The 16,245-nt window shown below is 36.5% G+C and overlaps 1 protein-coding gene across 1 annotated transcript in view; it reads right to left on the bottom strand.

The window, feature by feature from the left end:
• The window catches only part of LOC104539321 (parafibromin), a gene marked incomplete at its 5' end in the record, with an annotated part of 86,012 nt that overhangs the window by 19,697 nt on the left and 50,070 nt on the right, over positions 1-16,245 (bottom strand). The window contains one exon of the mRNA XM_010182814.1: positions 1,181-1,238. Within this exon, the coding sequence (XP_010181116.1) occupies positions 1,181-1,238 (58 nt within the window). The remainder of the gene's footprint in view (positions 1-1,180; positions 1,239-16,245) is intronic.

The following is a 16,245-nucleotide window of genomic DNA, read 5'->3' as shown; positions in this document are numbered from 1 at the left end:
GCAGGAATCTGTGACAATTCAGTCAGAATTCTGCTCTTGCCACGTCTACCCTTTTCACACTGCTGTCTGTCAACTCCATTTGCATTATTATACTTAACAGGGCTAGAGAGGCGAGTACGACAGGCAGCATGACCTTTCTAGGACCAAAACAACCAAGTAGAAGAATCTGCGCACAACAGCATTTAGGTATGCTGAGAATATTCAACATGAGGATAGATTTTTTTTTTTTAAGAATAATTTTTACAATATTAAATCTTAGCATTAAATGCCACTAATAAATCACAAGGAATTGCAATTACTGAGGCACACATTGAATGCATTTAGTCTCAAGAATATACAGTACTCCAGCAGCACTTCTAGCAAAAGTGTATTAAAAGGTAGCTTTGTTTGAAAAAAACTCAAGATGTCTCCTTTCCAAGACCTTCATTGCAACAATAACCACCATCTTCTTCTTAAATAACACCTTTCACCCAAAACTTTCTCCCACCAAGCCAGAAATTGTCATAGTATGTAAACGAGGTGCAGAGATGGACATAGCTGCTTGGAAACACTGATCTTCTCATATACTGTCTGTACCCTTAGATGCTTTCAAAAACTCTTAAGGGTTTATCACTGAAACAAAACAAAGTACCTACATCATTCTATCTTTGAATCGCAAATTTAGATTCAATCCAACATAGAAAATTGACTTGGTAGTTGAAGTCTACTAAACGAGAATTAAAACGCCAGTTGAAGTTTCTGGCCCCGTTACAAATACCTTATGTGCCGAGAAGTGTGAAGTAATGACAAGACATTCAGAGAAAGACTTATTTCTGAGATATTAATAACAGAAGTAATAATCCATCTCTTTTTGAGATTAGCTTTTCTATTTAGCTTGTCTTTCCTTGGAGCATTAACCACCTCTTATAAATTTGAGCTGGCATTTGTGAACTACCAAGCCAACAACCAAGAAGTTCATCACTTTTTAATTTCACTAGTGTACCCTTTCAATGGGCTAACCGGCGAATGCACTGAAGAGAAAGAACCCAAGCCCAAGAAGTTGTTTGTTATTTCTGATACCAATGCAGTTAAAGGCCACAAAGAAATGATCCCTACTTCATTATTCAGCTAAAGTTTTAAAGTTTCTTTGAAACTCATGCTTATTTGGGACAGAAGCACTAAAGAAAGTAGGTTACCTTACCTGGTCGTGGCACAGGCTGTGCTGCTGGAGTTTGTGTTTTTCGAGCAGAAGCACCTTCCTGTTAAAAGACAGAAGAGGTGACGTTAACAGTTGGCCTTCTTGTCAGGTACATAGTTTTCTTAAAGAAACTCAGAGCTACAGAAGGTATCATGAAAATGAAGGCAAGACATTTTCATTAAAGAGACTGAAAATAGTGAAAATATTCAAAACTCTTTACAGGTTCTGTTTTAGACTTGGGGAAGAGAAACAACATCATAAACTTTTACACGTTTACATTTTAACCAACAAATGCTAATCGGAAACTTTTTTTCTATATTCAAAGGAACCTTTTCTATTCATACAGTAAGTTTTTCTCATTTTACCTGTGATCACTGTCACCAAGGGTTAATTACAAATGGAATCAATTTCTAAACAAGATCTGCTTATGCTCTGGATGGAAAACCAGTACCAAGGCATTGCAATGCACTTTTGCCTTGAAGAATTTCAGTGCCCACAAATAGCACTCATGATAATTAGTTCTGCTCATGCCTTATCCAATTACCTTAATGTAACAACCAAAAGACCCGCACTACTATTTGTTCTCATTAACTCTGCAGAGTCAACACACCACGTCAGAGAATGCTGAGGTCACACGTGTCTGGTTACAAAGCAACATTAAATGCCTGCAAGAACAAATTCTGTTCTGTTACTTCTCAGTGAAGCCTCACTGAACAAAACATATGTCACTAATGCTGTAAGTAAAAAAAAAAAGCAAGCTATATCATCCAGCCACTTCAACTTCCACAGCTAACAGAAAATATTTTAACATGAAACCATTAATTTTATCTCAAAATTACTTAAACGCTATGTGAAGCACATCCTTCAACTGTGAGACTCAAAGGTCAGAGATCCAGCTCTGGGAAAAACCTGTCTGAAAGAACTCCAATATGGCATTATCACATTTGTATGTCCATGCCTAAATAACAATACGTTCTTCAATTCAAAATTTAAAAAGCTAATGAGTAGGGGACTACACATGAGCAGCCTCAAGTTCCACGATAACACTTAAAGAAACTGCTTTTAAGTTTCTACCATGAAAGTTAAAACTCTGTTTTTAATCTTGAGAACTGTGAAGTACAAATAGAAGAGAAGATCACTTGACAAGCCCTTAGAAAACACACATTTACTCAAAGTATCTCTTCCCTGAGCTTTAGTCAAAGCCACCTATGATTAGTTACAATAGGCTGGAGCTGACATTTGGCGCAGCACGTAGCTTTTATAACTTTTACAGCCTGCAATCACCTATTAATCCTCAGTATGAGGATTTAACCCTCCCACTGCAAGAAACCGATTAGACTCAAATTTTGCTGTACTCTTTCCTGCTTATTAAAATACCAACATCTATGTAGGGCACTTGAGTCAGTGTTATTTAAAGACTTACTTTTTTATTGTCTGAGAAAAGGTATTTTTGCCAATGTCCTTTCACAATAATTACTCAGAAAGTGCTGACCACCTCCGAGAGAAGCCTTGCGGCTGATAAACAGTAGTTATTTGAAACAATATCACCTTTCTTTTAATCAAGAAACTAGAAATCAAACATTTTCCATCTATTTCTATAGAAAAATCTAATTTTCTGTGTGAAAAGACTGCCAAGATGCACTAATGACACGTGTTGAAGAAATAGCAGAAATTCTCCTATTACATTTCCTTAAATTCAAAGTACTTTATGAAACAAAAAAAAAACCCCACCAAACAAAAAATCCACCCTCAACAACAACAAAAAACCTCCTACAACAAAAACCACCCTCAAAGAGTCCCAAAACTCAAACAAGCTAAAGAAACATCACTTCCTGCAATGCTACGTTTCAAATTCCTAAATTCAGTTTCCTGGGATGCTTCACTATTACTGTGCGCAGCCCCACGTGTCCATTCCTCCCTCCTCCCTACAGAATCAGTAATGCATCTTTGCAGCCTCCCTTTCCACTTAATTCAGTGCCTCTGTATCTTAAACGGGTGCCACAGGACCTACAGCGGCTGCAGAGAAGGTGGGAACCAGCAGCTGCCTCAGATTCTGGACTTTTTCTGTGGCCTTGGAAAAAGATACAATGAAATTATAATGAAAGCTTTGCTTTGGTTTCCATATGATTCGTACGTGTGATTTCTCTCTTCACCAAAACGTCCATAAAGCACCAGAATACACATAGAATCGTGCCTAACAAAACAAGGTTTTGGGAGTTTCTCATACATTTCTCTGAATTGCCTTCACTAGGGTGATTAGTGGGAAGCTTAGTGCAGCAGCCTAAAACAAAAAGGCAGGGCTTTGAGAACAGTGCCACTGAAACAAACAAAATAACCCAAGTCCAAACCAACAGCAGCACATTCAAAAAATAACAGGAAAATACGTGGTTAATGACAGGAAATAAGTAATTTAAATTAGTAGATACAAAAGATGGCTGCCACTTCCATGCCTGAAACCTTTCTACTTGTAAGAACAATTTCTGTAAATCACTGGATTATGGAAGTTACAGCTTTTAGTTCTGTAAATTACTGCCTTAGACTGTGATAATTTCATGGATGAACCACAGCTCACAACTCCTGATATTCCGGCATCTTAGCACAGCAGCTCAGCGCTCTCAGCTACTGAAGGCAAAACACCTCTCCTTTGGACCCGATTTACACTTCTTCTCCATGATTATCAGTAACGTAAACACCACCCCCTATTACGTAAAAATTGCAGACAATGTAGCAAAAGAAGCTCTGATCAACATTTCAACGCTACATTTCAGAAATTGTTTGCAAGGAAAAAAGTATACTCTTAAGATGAAGAAAATCCAGAAGTACAGAGCAGTGATGGTTGACATGATACACAAAGTGGAGAAGAAAACCTGCTTTCAATAAGGAAGTCATTAGCAGGATCATTTTGTTAACATTTCACACTGTCCTGAAAACAAAAGTTGCCGAGTTTAGATACAAAATTGATGCTTTTCAAAAGTATTCAGATAGAGGTTTCAGTTTTTCCTACGACAACACACTAATTTAAGACACAAGCACTGTTTCCAAGGCAGGTATAACCACACAGAGCTATATGCTAGGATGTCGCCCACAGGAAAAAAAATTAAGTTGACAGTAAACGTCATTATTGGTTCACTCAACTGCACAAGGTAAGTGCTGTGGGTAAGTTCTGGCCTGGTAGGTACTCAGAGCCAATTTCTCGGTTGCACGCTCCAACTCCTTGTGAAGACAGCAGCTTATTTCACTAAGCAGCACAATATTTCAGACCTTCTAAAGTTTTTAATATATAAGTCACTCTTAAGTAAGTAGCACACTGCAAATTCAAACTCCAGCTCAAGGAGCTTTTGTTTGTGCAGCTGTACCCTAAGCATCAGAAGCAGCAGAAATCACTGTTTAGCTATTTAAAGAACATTCATTTCCTCAAAGTTTCCGAACACTTAACCGTTTTGCTGGAAGATGACAAACCTAATTCTTATGCATAAGCCATCTGAGACTGTTAAGGAGTATATTATGAATATTCATAAGTTGAAACTAATTTAGTAACAAAACCATGTAATTTGAAAAATACAAATCTTCCTTAAGACGACTGCCACTTAACATCACATTTTAATAAAAAACATATTAGTTGGTTTAGTTGTGCTAATTCACCGCAGAAGTTTACATATAGTTTATGATTTACATAAAATATATGAGTATTTAACCATTCAGAAGCAACCACCTGACATAGAATGAAATCAGGAAGACAGATACTGAGAACTTAATACTAACAGATTTCACTGCATCATTTACAGATATGCTGCTGTATTTACTTTTCAGTGGAATTCCTTCAGTACCAATGTTTCCCATCTTATTAGCCATTTACAAGATGTCTGCTCAATAAATGCTTTTATTTTTGTGCATGCCTTGTCCTACCTAAACACCTCAAAATATTGGGTTAGCAAACCAATACGTGCATAGAAAACAGGTCAGTACACGTGAAAAAAATCCAAACTCCTACCCATAGTAAAAACAAGGAAAAAGACACCACACCCCAAAGGACGATTGACTTCTACTGTTAATGTATGCTGCAGTAATCAGTTTTTCAGTGTGTTCTTTTCCTCTCACATTCCTTCACACAATGTTATGTTTGTCTTAAAAATTCAGACACTGCGTGTGCTCTGGTAAGTTTTGTGAGAGTAAACTATGTTTACAATATTGAGAAGTTTTAGGTCTACTGCTTAAATTCCATCAATTCATAAGTTTTGGATACTAGTTACCCGAGAGTGGGTTTCTGGATTTTTTTGTTTGGTTGGTTGGTTGTTTTTTGGAGGTTTTGTTTGTTTGTTCTTGTTTGAGGTTATTTGGTTTTGTTGTTTGGTATTTTGTTTGAGGTTTTTTTAAACAGCTTTTAAAACCTGCGGTGCTTGTTGACCTTTGTAGTTAAAAATGTATCTGTCATGACTTATGTTAATTTGCAAAAATAACAATTACCAATATTCATCTGATACATAACTAGGCTAGTATTTTTCTATATGTCATTAAAAAATTATATATACACCTAGTATTTAAGCCTAAGTGAGCATTAACATCTATCGTTAAGTCACTTGCACTCACTTCTCAACTGAAATCAGAAACTGCCTGAACACAACACAAGCTACATTTTAGGAAATGAACATCGATGTCTTAAGCAATAAAACATGTTCTATTGGTAGAATTTTTTCTTGGAAGCACATTTGACGTACACCCAAGTTAGTTTACTCTCTCAATGCACAAAAAAGTTACTAACATTTTATTATTGAGACTTTGCAATGTACAACTGATGGAAGGAAATAACTCAAACTATTTCGTTGTACATTCACTATCCCAACTGGTTTCTATGTGGAGACCCATAGATCCTGTAATATTTTGACCTTTAAAAAAAGTTAGGAACAAAGGAGAGAATTGACAATTTGATGCCATCTTGTGGCTTTTTTAATTTAGCAAATTTAATTTCTATCTAGCTCCTTTACAACACTTAAATTAGTACAAGGTCTTTACCCAGAAGTCTAAAAATTATTAGGTCATTTGCATGCTTCTGCACAGAAGCAGTACAAGTAAAAAGTAACATTTGATTCTTCAAGAAGTATTAGCAACTGCTTGCATATAAAGCAAAGCAGCTTCCACCTTCACCATCCGTGATGGAAGACAATTCAACCAAAGCAGTAAAACTGCCACACTCAGATCTCAAATGAGAAAGAACATAAGTCCACGTGGATGACAAACTTGTAAAATAATCTTGAAGAAAATACTTCAATTAAACTAGTCAATATAAGGCAGAAGAGACTGTAAGAACACATTTTAATTAACAGCAACTATACTATCATTGCCTGAGCAATTTAAAGTATCCAACCTTTGAAAATTCTAGTAAAGCCAGCTTAAAGAACTATGGCAAAAATCCAAACCAACTGCACAGCTAAAAAGAATATTACTTTTCTAGAAATTACATCTTACATCAAACAGCCAAAACAACGGGATGACTTCAAAACCAGGTATCTAACATCTGGTCCAGATGCCCTACTTCAAGCTTGATAGAAACATCTACCCTATTTCACATAAATAGCCTGGATTCTGAAAACACAGGGCTTTGTTCTCAAAGTATAAAGCTCTTAAAAGCCTTCAGAAAAAATAAAAAAAAAAATCTTCCCAATAACCAAGCAAAACAATCCAGCTGAGTTGCTCTGCCTCTGCAGTCTTCCTAATAATTCTCTGACTTCTGTTCATATCAAGAAAATTTTAATAGTATTTTACATTTAACTAGTGTTCCACATCATCATTTTATTTACACATGAAACTGGTACAGCTTATTTGCATACTTCTATGCACACCAATCTGCATATGGAGTCCCCCAAGACAGATATTTAAATAATAAATAGCAAGCTTTTAACTGTCTTCCTAATTTAAGCTATGCTGTAAAAAAACCCGAACCTGATAACGGGATCTTAACTATTGTGCAAATACTACTACTATCAGTCATTTTAACTTCTATTGCTTGCAAGATTAATAAAAAGGTCGTTTCTACTGTTTACATTGGTTTAGCTTCCTTGTAGTCTAGAAAAGAGTGGGAGTTTAAGAATTAAAGATAATTTAATAGAATGAATCTTAAAAGGGGAAAAAGGAAATGTTTACCATTACATATCAAAGGCTTCCAATACCAACTGCCTAATGGAAATAACACCATAGCTTCACCATTTCCTACTGTGACAACTAAAAAAACTGAGGTGACAAAAGGGGATAGTAAAATTTATATATATTCTATTTGTTTCAAAATACAAAACTGCTTATTCTGAAATAAAGTCTTATCAAGCATAGTTTGAAGAAAAATACCAATGGAAGATTGCCAATCCTCAAATTCAGTTGAAAGAAAGAAAACTTGACACCCATCTTCCTACAGAGTTACAGCAAATTTCACTATAGTTTTCAAAATACTGTTAGAGTTACTACACACAACAAATTTCACAAGTGTAAATCAGATGTAGGCAGTCTCTTCTGAATGAGCACAGCATTACAACAACAGAGGAGAGGGAGAAAGGAGAAGCAAGGCAGGGTGGCAGAAATAAAACTGTGCTGATGTCACCAAGGGACTTACAAATTTAATACTTTTTGTTCCACAGCACTCAAATTAAACTTTTGTTTACAAATGTGGTCCTTTACTAATCCATTCTAGAGTTCAAGCTGACAAGATTACTCAAATTCTGAAACACTGGTGGTTCTTTTTCAGCAGCAGGTTATGACTGAATTGCACAGCTTAGGCAATATTCTGATTCTATGAAGAAAATGGTCCTAAGCAACACAACACACAACAAAATAAATACTGTAGTGACGAGTGATCAACTAGGGACAAAACCATATAAATATAATAAAATAATTATTATTGGAGATTAATTTGGAAAGATCATGAAAGCAACAATTACTGAGATGCCTTAAAATGTAAGCATTACCCCCGGAAGTCAGCCTTCAAAGCATTCCTGAACAGTCTTGAAAGAAGTGTGCTAGAGCTCCCCCCATCTTTATCCTTGCACAAACTATCAGTAAAATTAAGAAATTAATCTTGAATTTATATCAGTCATGTAATTTCAAGCTGTTGCTATAGGAATAGCAATTTTGAGCTGAAGAGGAATGCTGGTGACAAAGCCAAATTAAACACGTAAGCTCTTCAACTTTCCTGGGGAAAAACCATTTTCATCAAAAAACCAACTCAATCCTGAGAAGAGAACTCCAGAGGCTTTGTTTGTTTGTTTTAAAAATAAAGGCCTGCCTACAATATACCTGCCCACGTTTATTTAAATGACTCATTCCCTTGAAATGAGCAAAATGACAAAAGTAGCTATCACTAAAACATTATTTTTGCATTCTTTCCCTTTGGGTTAATTATCTGAGACGGCTGTACACACATTACTTTGCAATCGGTAAGATTTTTGAAAAGCAGTTTGAGAACAAAAGGATTGTTTCATCTTTTTAAAAAGCCAGCTGCAAAAGGTTTATGAGTTACTGGTTTTCTCTATACTAAAATCAGAACGTGCCACATCAAGTCAACAGAACTGGAACTTGCGTAATTGTGAATTTACTACAAATTGCCTGTGTTTTAGTCCCCAACTTTTGACTTCAAGCATTCATGAATCTCCAGTTCCAATACTAGAGAGTATTGACCACTTACATGAAGTTTTTTTGTTTTCTTTTTTACCAGGAACATCTCACAATATGGGGCTCAATTCACCTGCATAAAAGCACTGCTGACCCGCAAACTCTAAACATAGGCAGAAAAACACTGATATTTTTCTATTCAGATCTTGCTTCAGAAATGTTTTTCAAGGGAACGGTCATAAGTGCATTAAAGAAAATGTTGCTCAGTACAGAGAAACGGGAAGATCCCACTTGCACCTGCATTCAGTGAGCCATACATTTGCAGAGAAAAACGCTGAAAAGACCTCAAAAAGGTTCCTGGTAACTTCTGGAAAGACTCACGAAATACTTAGTGTGAGAAGAATATTTTTTAAAGTTTTGCAGGTGCCTAAGTGAGTACAGATGGATATTTAACTTCTGCATAATTTTTTTTCAGAAAACCTCAAACTGAGTCAAGACCCAAGCAATTACTGAACTTTATGTAGTGCTGTTCTGTGTCTCAATACAACAGAAACTGATGAGGCTCTTTCCAGATTCCCCGTGGTTATACTGAATCCTATTTCTAGAATAGGAGATGCTGTAATATACATTGTAATACACAGGAAGCTATTGAAGACCTTAGTTTTTTTCATGATCACTTGTTCAACACATTATCCAGCACTACTTTTTCCCAGCTGTACTTCATCCTGACACGAGCATCTCCTTTCTCTTCACTGAAGTTTTAATATTCTTCTTCCGTATCTTGCCAGTTTTAGCCATCCCAGCACTATGGTTAAATATTACATTATGTTACAAGAACACAATTATCATGGGTGATCATGGCCAGAGATGAAAGCAATTTTTCAAGTAATCACCTTAAAATATCAGGTGAAAATTCTGAAAAAGTGTATTCCTTGAGGAGCCAGTGCACAAAGCTGAACAGCAGAGTGATGAACTCTTATTGTCTGTGTTGCCGAGAAAAGTAACTAACTGCTGAGCTCAAAAACGGCACGAGCTTTTTCAGGATCAAAAGCTTTAGCTGTAGCTATAATAAATTGTAATAAACAAGCCAAGAGATAAGAGGGCTTGAGTGATGACAGTGATGATTAAGAATACAACGGACGATAGCCGCTTTGACATGGAAAGGGATATTTTGAATTGTCAGAGGCCAGGGAAAAGTCTAGAAAAGTCTTCTCACTGCAGATTGTTGTGACAGTCCAAGCCTCCACTTTGATGAATAACAGCTGATCTACTATGCAAGTCCAGCTGCAAAAGGGCAGGTGCTTCTTTGAAACCACAAAAGGTGATGATCTTGAGGCCTATTATAACTGGAACAGGTTGCTACTAATACTAAAGTCCAAATCCATGCAGTCACTTGAGTATTATTGGTAATTAAATTTATGCTTCCTCAAACTTCTTCTTAACTCTTCTCGTATTTTTTTACTTTGTGAGTTGTACACCAAGACACCGCAGGAGTCTTGTTGGACACTCCCTTGCTGCACTGGCTACAAAAAAGTGAAGTGATAGCAATTGTATGTACAGGAAATAAAAAAGTACTATAAGAAAGGAAAAAAAATTGCGTATTTATAAGTTATCTGTGCTATTTGCAAACAGAGTAGTAAGCCTCCAGCATAAAATCTACTAAGCCCCCATATCAACAAACTGTCCATTGAGACACAGCAGATTCATGTATCTTGGGTGCTGGTGATAAAAATATTGACAAAATATTGAGACACAAGAGATCTGCACAACATCAGACAAACAAGTTAGAAACAGAACAGTAATTTACTGCAAAAACGTTTGAGTCCAGTCCAGCATGACAGTATTACGATTTCTAGACTTGCATATGCTGCAGTTATCCACACACTGTAATTCCTCCAAACTGGGAAGGCTGCACATTTTAATCTGCTTACAAGATAGCTACAATACTATCTTTAAACATTTGTCCTGCCTCAGCTGCATAAGTTCACAGGTTTGTTTTTAATTGTCACAGTAAAAAAAAATAAATTAAAAATTCAAAGAATGAAAATTAATAAATAACCACCATATTCAAAAAAACAACCCAGATTTTGTCATGCTCTTACTCTACAGATATTATTGCTTTAACTCATTAAAGAAATAAAAAATAAAACAACAACAAAAAACCATACATACAGAAAGGAAGAAAACATGTGTGAAGATGGGAAGTGGATCGACTCAGGATGCACGCAGAGCTTTGTCATGGATGGTGGTGGGAGGACAACAGGTAAACAGACTTTTTTGTTTGCTTTTTAACACTGTGGATAAGCACCCTTTGATCACAGTGGCAGCAAAACCTATCCCTTCTCCATGACAAGACAACAAATTCAAATTCCCCACTTCTCAAAGGCCTAATTTAAGCCTTACATTTCCAGTTTGTACAGTCAGAAACCCCCTGTGAAATGTTTGCCAAGCACTAAACTGAAACACAGCATTATTCAAGGTTAAAACACATGGGAACAGGAACAAATGCTTCAAAGGTTTTTTTTCCACAATAAAAGCACCTCTAGCTGGGAGGATGGGATGGGACCCGCTCCCATTACTGCCAGACCAGATCCTGTTCCTCATCTTCTTCCTCAGTACGTGATAAATCAACCATCTTTGTCACCAGGTTCATAATCCACTCACAGATCTGATCCACACTCAGTTTTTATCACAAGAAGCTGGGAAATCTGATCCACAACAATCTGCCCCCAAACACAAAGTTATTTGGCATCTTGAATGTTTCGCTAATATCTTTAGTGAAACATTTTCACGAAAAATACTAAACCAAAAAGAAACTATTTTGAACAGACATAGAATATCTTACATTTTCAACGTGCATGCTTGCTATATGTTGCCATATGAAAAAGCACCATTTTGAAAAGTATTGTGACTGGAGCTGACATTTGACTGAAATGTTTCTTTCTGCCTGGTGATTTCAGAGACTTATATCAAGTAAAACAAAAGATTTCAGTATGTTTAACTTCAAAGAAAACACATTTACTACTAGATCAAAATGTCTGCATTCAGATTTCAACAAAATAAGCAAATCCTTGGAAACATTTTCCCACATTTCAACTCAGGTCATAGAGGCTATTTGGGATTCAGCAGAATATACATACAAACTTAAAGAACCAAACCATAAAGTTCATAAGCGGTGTATTAATAGAACCTCAATCTAACATTAAACTTCAGCAGTTACATAGCCTCTGGCTTCCCATGCTTTATGTATTTAACACAGTAAAACATCATAGAAAAAAACAAAACAAAACAAAACTTGAACTCTTCAGTATCCTCAAATGGCTGCTCCCACCACTAGTAAAAATTATTAGCATATCTTTCTCAGTATGATATTCTGAAGATATTCTGAGCACTTCCAAAATTTACAATAATAGCATCTCACTTTACCAGTCACAGGAGCTCTGACAAACTGTCTCCTAAACTGCCTAGATCTCTGTAGACTGCATTATGTAGAAGTTTCACACACCTCATCATAATTAAACGCCCAGAATAAAAATGACATGTTTTTGGTACTGTTATATGCCATTTACAGTCCTGTTTTCCAATACTCTCTCCCAGCAGCTTTCCCAGTGAGATCCATTGCACTACACACTTTTCACTGTGGAGCTCTCATTCTAGAATTCTGTTTTAATTAATACACAATTTTATTTACCATTATGAAGGAGCACTCAAGTTAGACTAAAACATTTCCCCTCATGCACTAGCACGTATGCAACAGAATTTGTGTGTATCGTTGCTACAATATTATATACCAAGCAGACAGTGCAAACTGTATCCTGAACTAACATATCATTCATACCACCCTACTGTAGAATATAAAAGCTGATGATGTTATATGCCTATATCAAAAACTAATTGCAATGGCAATAAATCATGCATTAAGTGAAAATACAGGAAGGATTCTAGCTGTATCACACAAGAGGAATTTTTCCATTTGGCCTTCTGCCTCTACTCTCAGCTTCCTTTGGCATTATATCTAAATTCCCCATTATTCTTCTCTCTTTAGTGGAGAAGATTAAATTAAGCCCTTCTCAAAGCACTAAGAGCACAGCATTCAACTTCTATTTTTTCATTTTATACACAATCCATACACTAGATAGAAGCTTGGAGATAGCCTATCTATGCATTATGAGATCTGGTTTATAATACGACTCTTTGAAATGGCTACGGCACAGTTGTATTTTTGGTGGTGCAGAAATGCAGTCCTTTTAAATGAAGGTCAACTGACAAGATCTCAGGCATACAGTCTGGGGCCATTCTATTCCAAGATGAAGACAGGATAAGGGCCATACAAAAACTCTACAGATTTTCAGACAGTTCTATTATACTATGATTTTTATACAGTCTTCATCCATTGTTGCAGAAAAAACACCCCCTTAATAAAATAAGCAGACTCAAATATGTATTTTAAAAAAGGTTCTTTAAAGGTTTTCAAATGGCTGCCTCTCGCTCTCTCTACATACACGCAGCCCCTTATATGTACGCAGGCACACATACACACACAAATAAATTAATCTTTAAGAACTTCCCACTGTGAAATAAATGTCTTAGACGACGGACTATGCCAGTCAGCAGACACAGGTGAGGTTCACTGAAGCTATTATTTCTGCTACTCACATGTTAGCAAATACCAGTCATCCATAATGACCCTGCAGATTTCACAGTTTATCTGAAGGAAATCTGCTTTAAGCAGCAAGACCTCTTCAGCTTTCCTTCAGCCCTCACATCTGTCCTGTTACTTCAAATAGTTGCTTCGCCTTTGAAAAAACTCTGACAGTGATAAAAAATAAACAGATTTTTTTTCCTACAGCAATCTGTTGCAAAGTAAGATCCCTTCGCTGGAAAACTGAACACTTAGGCATCAGGAAATAAGAATGAGTAAGCCACTAAGAGCAGACAATGTTTTGGAAAGGAGTTAGACTTCCAATGCCAAGAATGATCTCGATGAGAAAGAAAACCCTGAAGTGTAACAAGACTCCTCTGTTATGACACCCTGGAACTTTCTGTACGTGCTTAGGAGGGCTTCAGCAGGCACAAACAGATTCAAATTCATAGAGACTCATCCCATAACTTCCTTGTCTTAATCTGGCGGTGCTCAACTTTTATGAGAAAAACACCAAAACAAAATAGAGGTGTCACCTTTTGAGAAAGGGCTACACAGTAATTTTACATGTAGCTCAAGAGGCCGGTAATAAGCACAGAAACCTCACACTTTAGAGTAACAGGAATAAATAGAAAAAAGACATTTTGAAAACTTAAGAAAACCAACTATTCAGGAGCTAGAACCAGACTGCATATTTCTTCCTTATTTCACAGCTTCTACACTGTCATATTCTTGAGTAAATGAGTACATGCCTATTTTGAAGGAAGAGCAAAACCCTTTCTCAGACATTATTGTCACTGACTAGTACCTAGTTGGAAAAAAACAGCTGAAGGCACTACTGGTATGAAAGCTGTTCTCAAAAAAAACCCCAAACAAGTTACTATTGCCATTAGATCGCAATCAAGTGAGATCAGACATTCTGGGTATACACATTTTCCATTTGAGATGGCAGAGGTGCCTTAAATTTAGCCATTTCATTAGCTCAGGGCAGCTCCACAAGAACACAGCTACTTTACTTCCCAGGCCAGCAGGGTTGCAGAAACAGCACCACCACACAGCACAGAGCTACTATTTATAAACCTTGCAGGCATCTCATGTACGCCGCAGCATTGTTTCAAGTACAAGCAAGCAATTCTACACAGAGTCATCAGAGCTTATTAGCTCCAGCCACATGGGACCTGAACTGACTCCACCAGACCATTCAGGGGAGGCTGAGGCGTCTATTCCCTCATGGTCAACACTCCACAAGGTTTATTAGATTGTGTGCATTATCATGTGAATAACATCAACCAACCTACTAGTGAGAGAAGTACCGAGATTCAAGAGACCTGCTCTAATTTCCCCTGCTGCATCCAGCGTTTCCCATATTACTGACATATCTACTTGCAAAAAAAATAGAAACAAAAGAAAAAAAGAAAATAAAGAGGTCAAGTTGCATCTCCAAAAGCTTTTTTTTTCCTGCAGTGTAAATCATAGTACTTGCATGAGTAAAGAACAAACATGTGTTAACCAAAAACTACAGAAAAAGCATTTGTAGAAGTCTGAACGCTTAGTTCCACAAATCCTTGAGAAAAGACTTGAGAGATTCTGCAATGTGCAACCCATGATACAAGGTCATGAGATTTGTGGAGTTTTTAAAAGCACAAAAAACTGTCATCCTCTTAAGAGGTTTTTCCCTTTTTTAGATGACAGATGCTCCCTATAAATTTACTCTACTTAAGTAAAACGGATCAGTGACAGAAAGCTTTGCAGACGCTGATGAAGAATTACAAGAATATATACCTCCATATTACAGGAAAATATAATCTTTCATTTTAGGCCAAATTTTATGAATACAGAATTATTACATTAAATATAACCAGTATTTTTGAAACACATATGAAACACATACCACCCTACGGTATGCATCAATGATTTTTAGTATGTCAAGATGGACTAGATGCAAGAGAGCCACCTCTGATTTTTTTCTTCTGTTAGAAGCCACTAAACTGCAGAAAATAAAAAAAACAAAGTTTAAATTTGAAATACAGTTTAGGACAGCAGAAAAGAATAAAAATTCTCTAGTTCTCAACCAATATTCTCTGTCAATTAACATAATACAAACTGAGTTCTAGGGACTTGCTCTAAATCATGTATTTGAGGACTAGGAGTCCTGGTGACTCTGACTCTACATTAGCAATTTATGTGAAAAATATCCTCAGGCTCACAAAATTAATCTAGCATCTTAGATTACAGAAGGAATTATGAACACAGTTATTCATACAAAAAGCATTATTTTCCACAGCGTAGTTCCCTTTTCCTCAGCAGTCACTACAGGAAGGCTATCATTTAAAGTTTAATGTGAATTTTAAAAGAGTTAAAGAAAAAGTCTGCAGGACAACCTGGCAATGAGGTGTACGTAAAGTCATTCTAGATGGTAACTTGATTTCTTTGTACATCAGAAGCATACACAAATGAACATTTACCTCTGAAGGATTTTTGCTACAAAACAGAATTAACTTTGAAATAACTGGAAATCAGCTCAATGATATTAAGTACACCACATGATAAGACTCAGCACATACTATAAGCAGCTCTTCATTAACTACTTCAAGTTGAGGAATCATTAACGTAGCACAACATTAAGAAAAAACAGGTACGTGAAACTGACTGGCCAAGCTGAAGTAGTTCTTTTAAACTAGGGGTGTGCAGTGTGGAGAAATTTTCGTTCCCTCAATGTGTCAAAGAAAGGGCAGCAAGAAACTGCTCTTAAAAGGGGACATGTTCTCCATGTTACGATCCAGATTCTGTTGGAGATCAACTAAATATCGCTTAAATTTATTACAGGGAAGGA

This window comes from Mesitornis unicolor, unplaced genomic scaffold, assembly GCF_000695765.1.
Source record: "Mesitornis unicolor isolate BGI_N332 unplaced genomic scaffold, ASM69576v1 scaffold7554, whole genome shotgun sequence".
NCBI classification, from domain to species: domain Eukaryota; kingdom Metazoa; phylum Chordata; class Aves; order Mesitornithiformes; family Mesitornithidae; genus Mesitornis; species Mesitornis unicolor.
The sequence above is the reverse complement of the archived record's forward strand: the minus strand, read 5'-3'. Positions and strand labels throughout refer to the sequence as shown.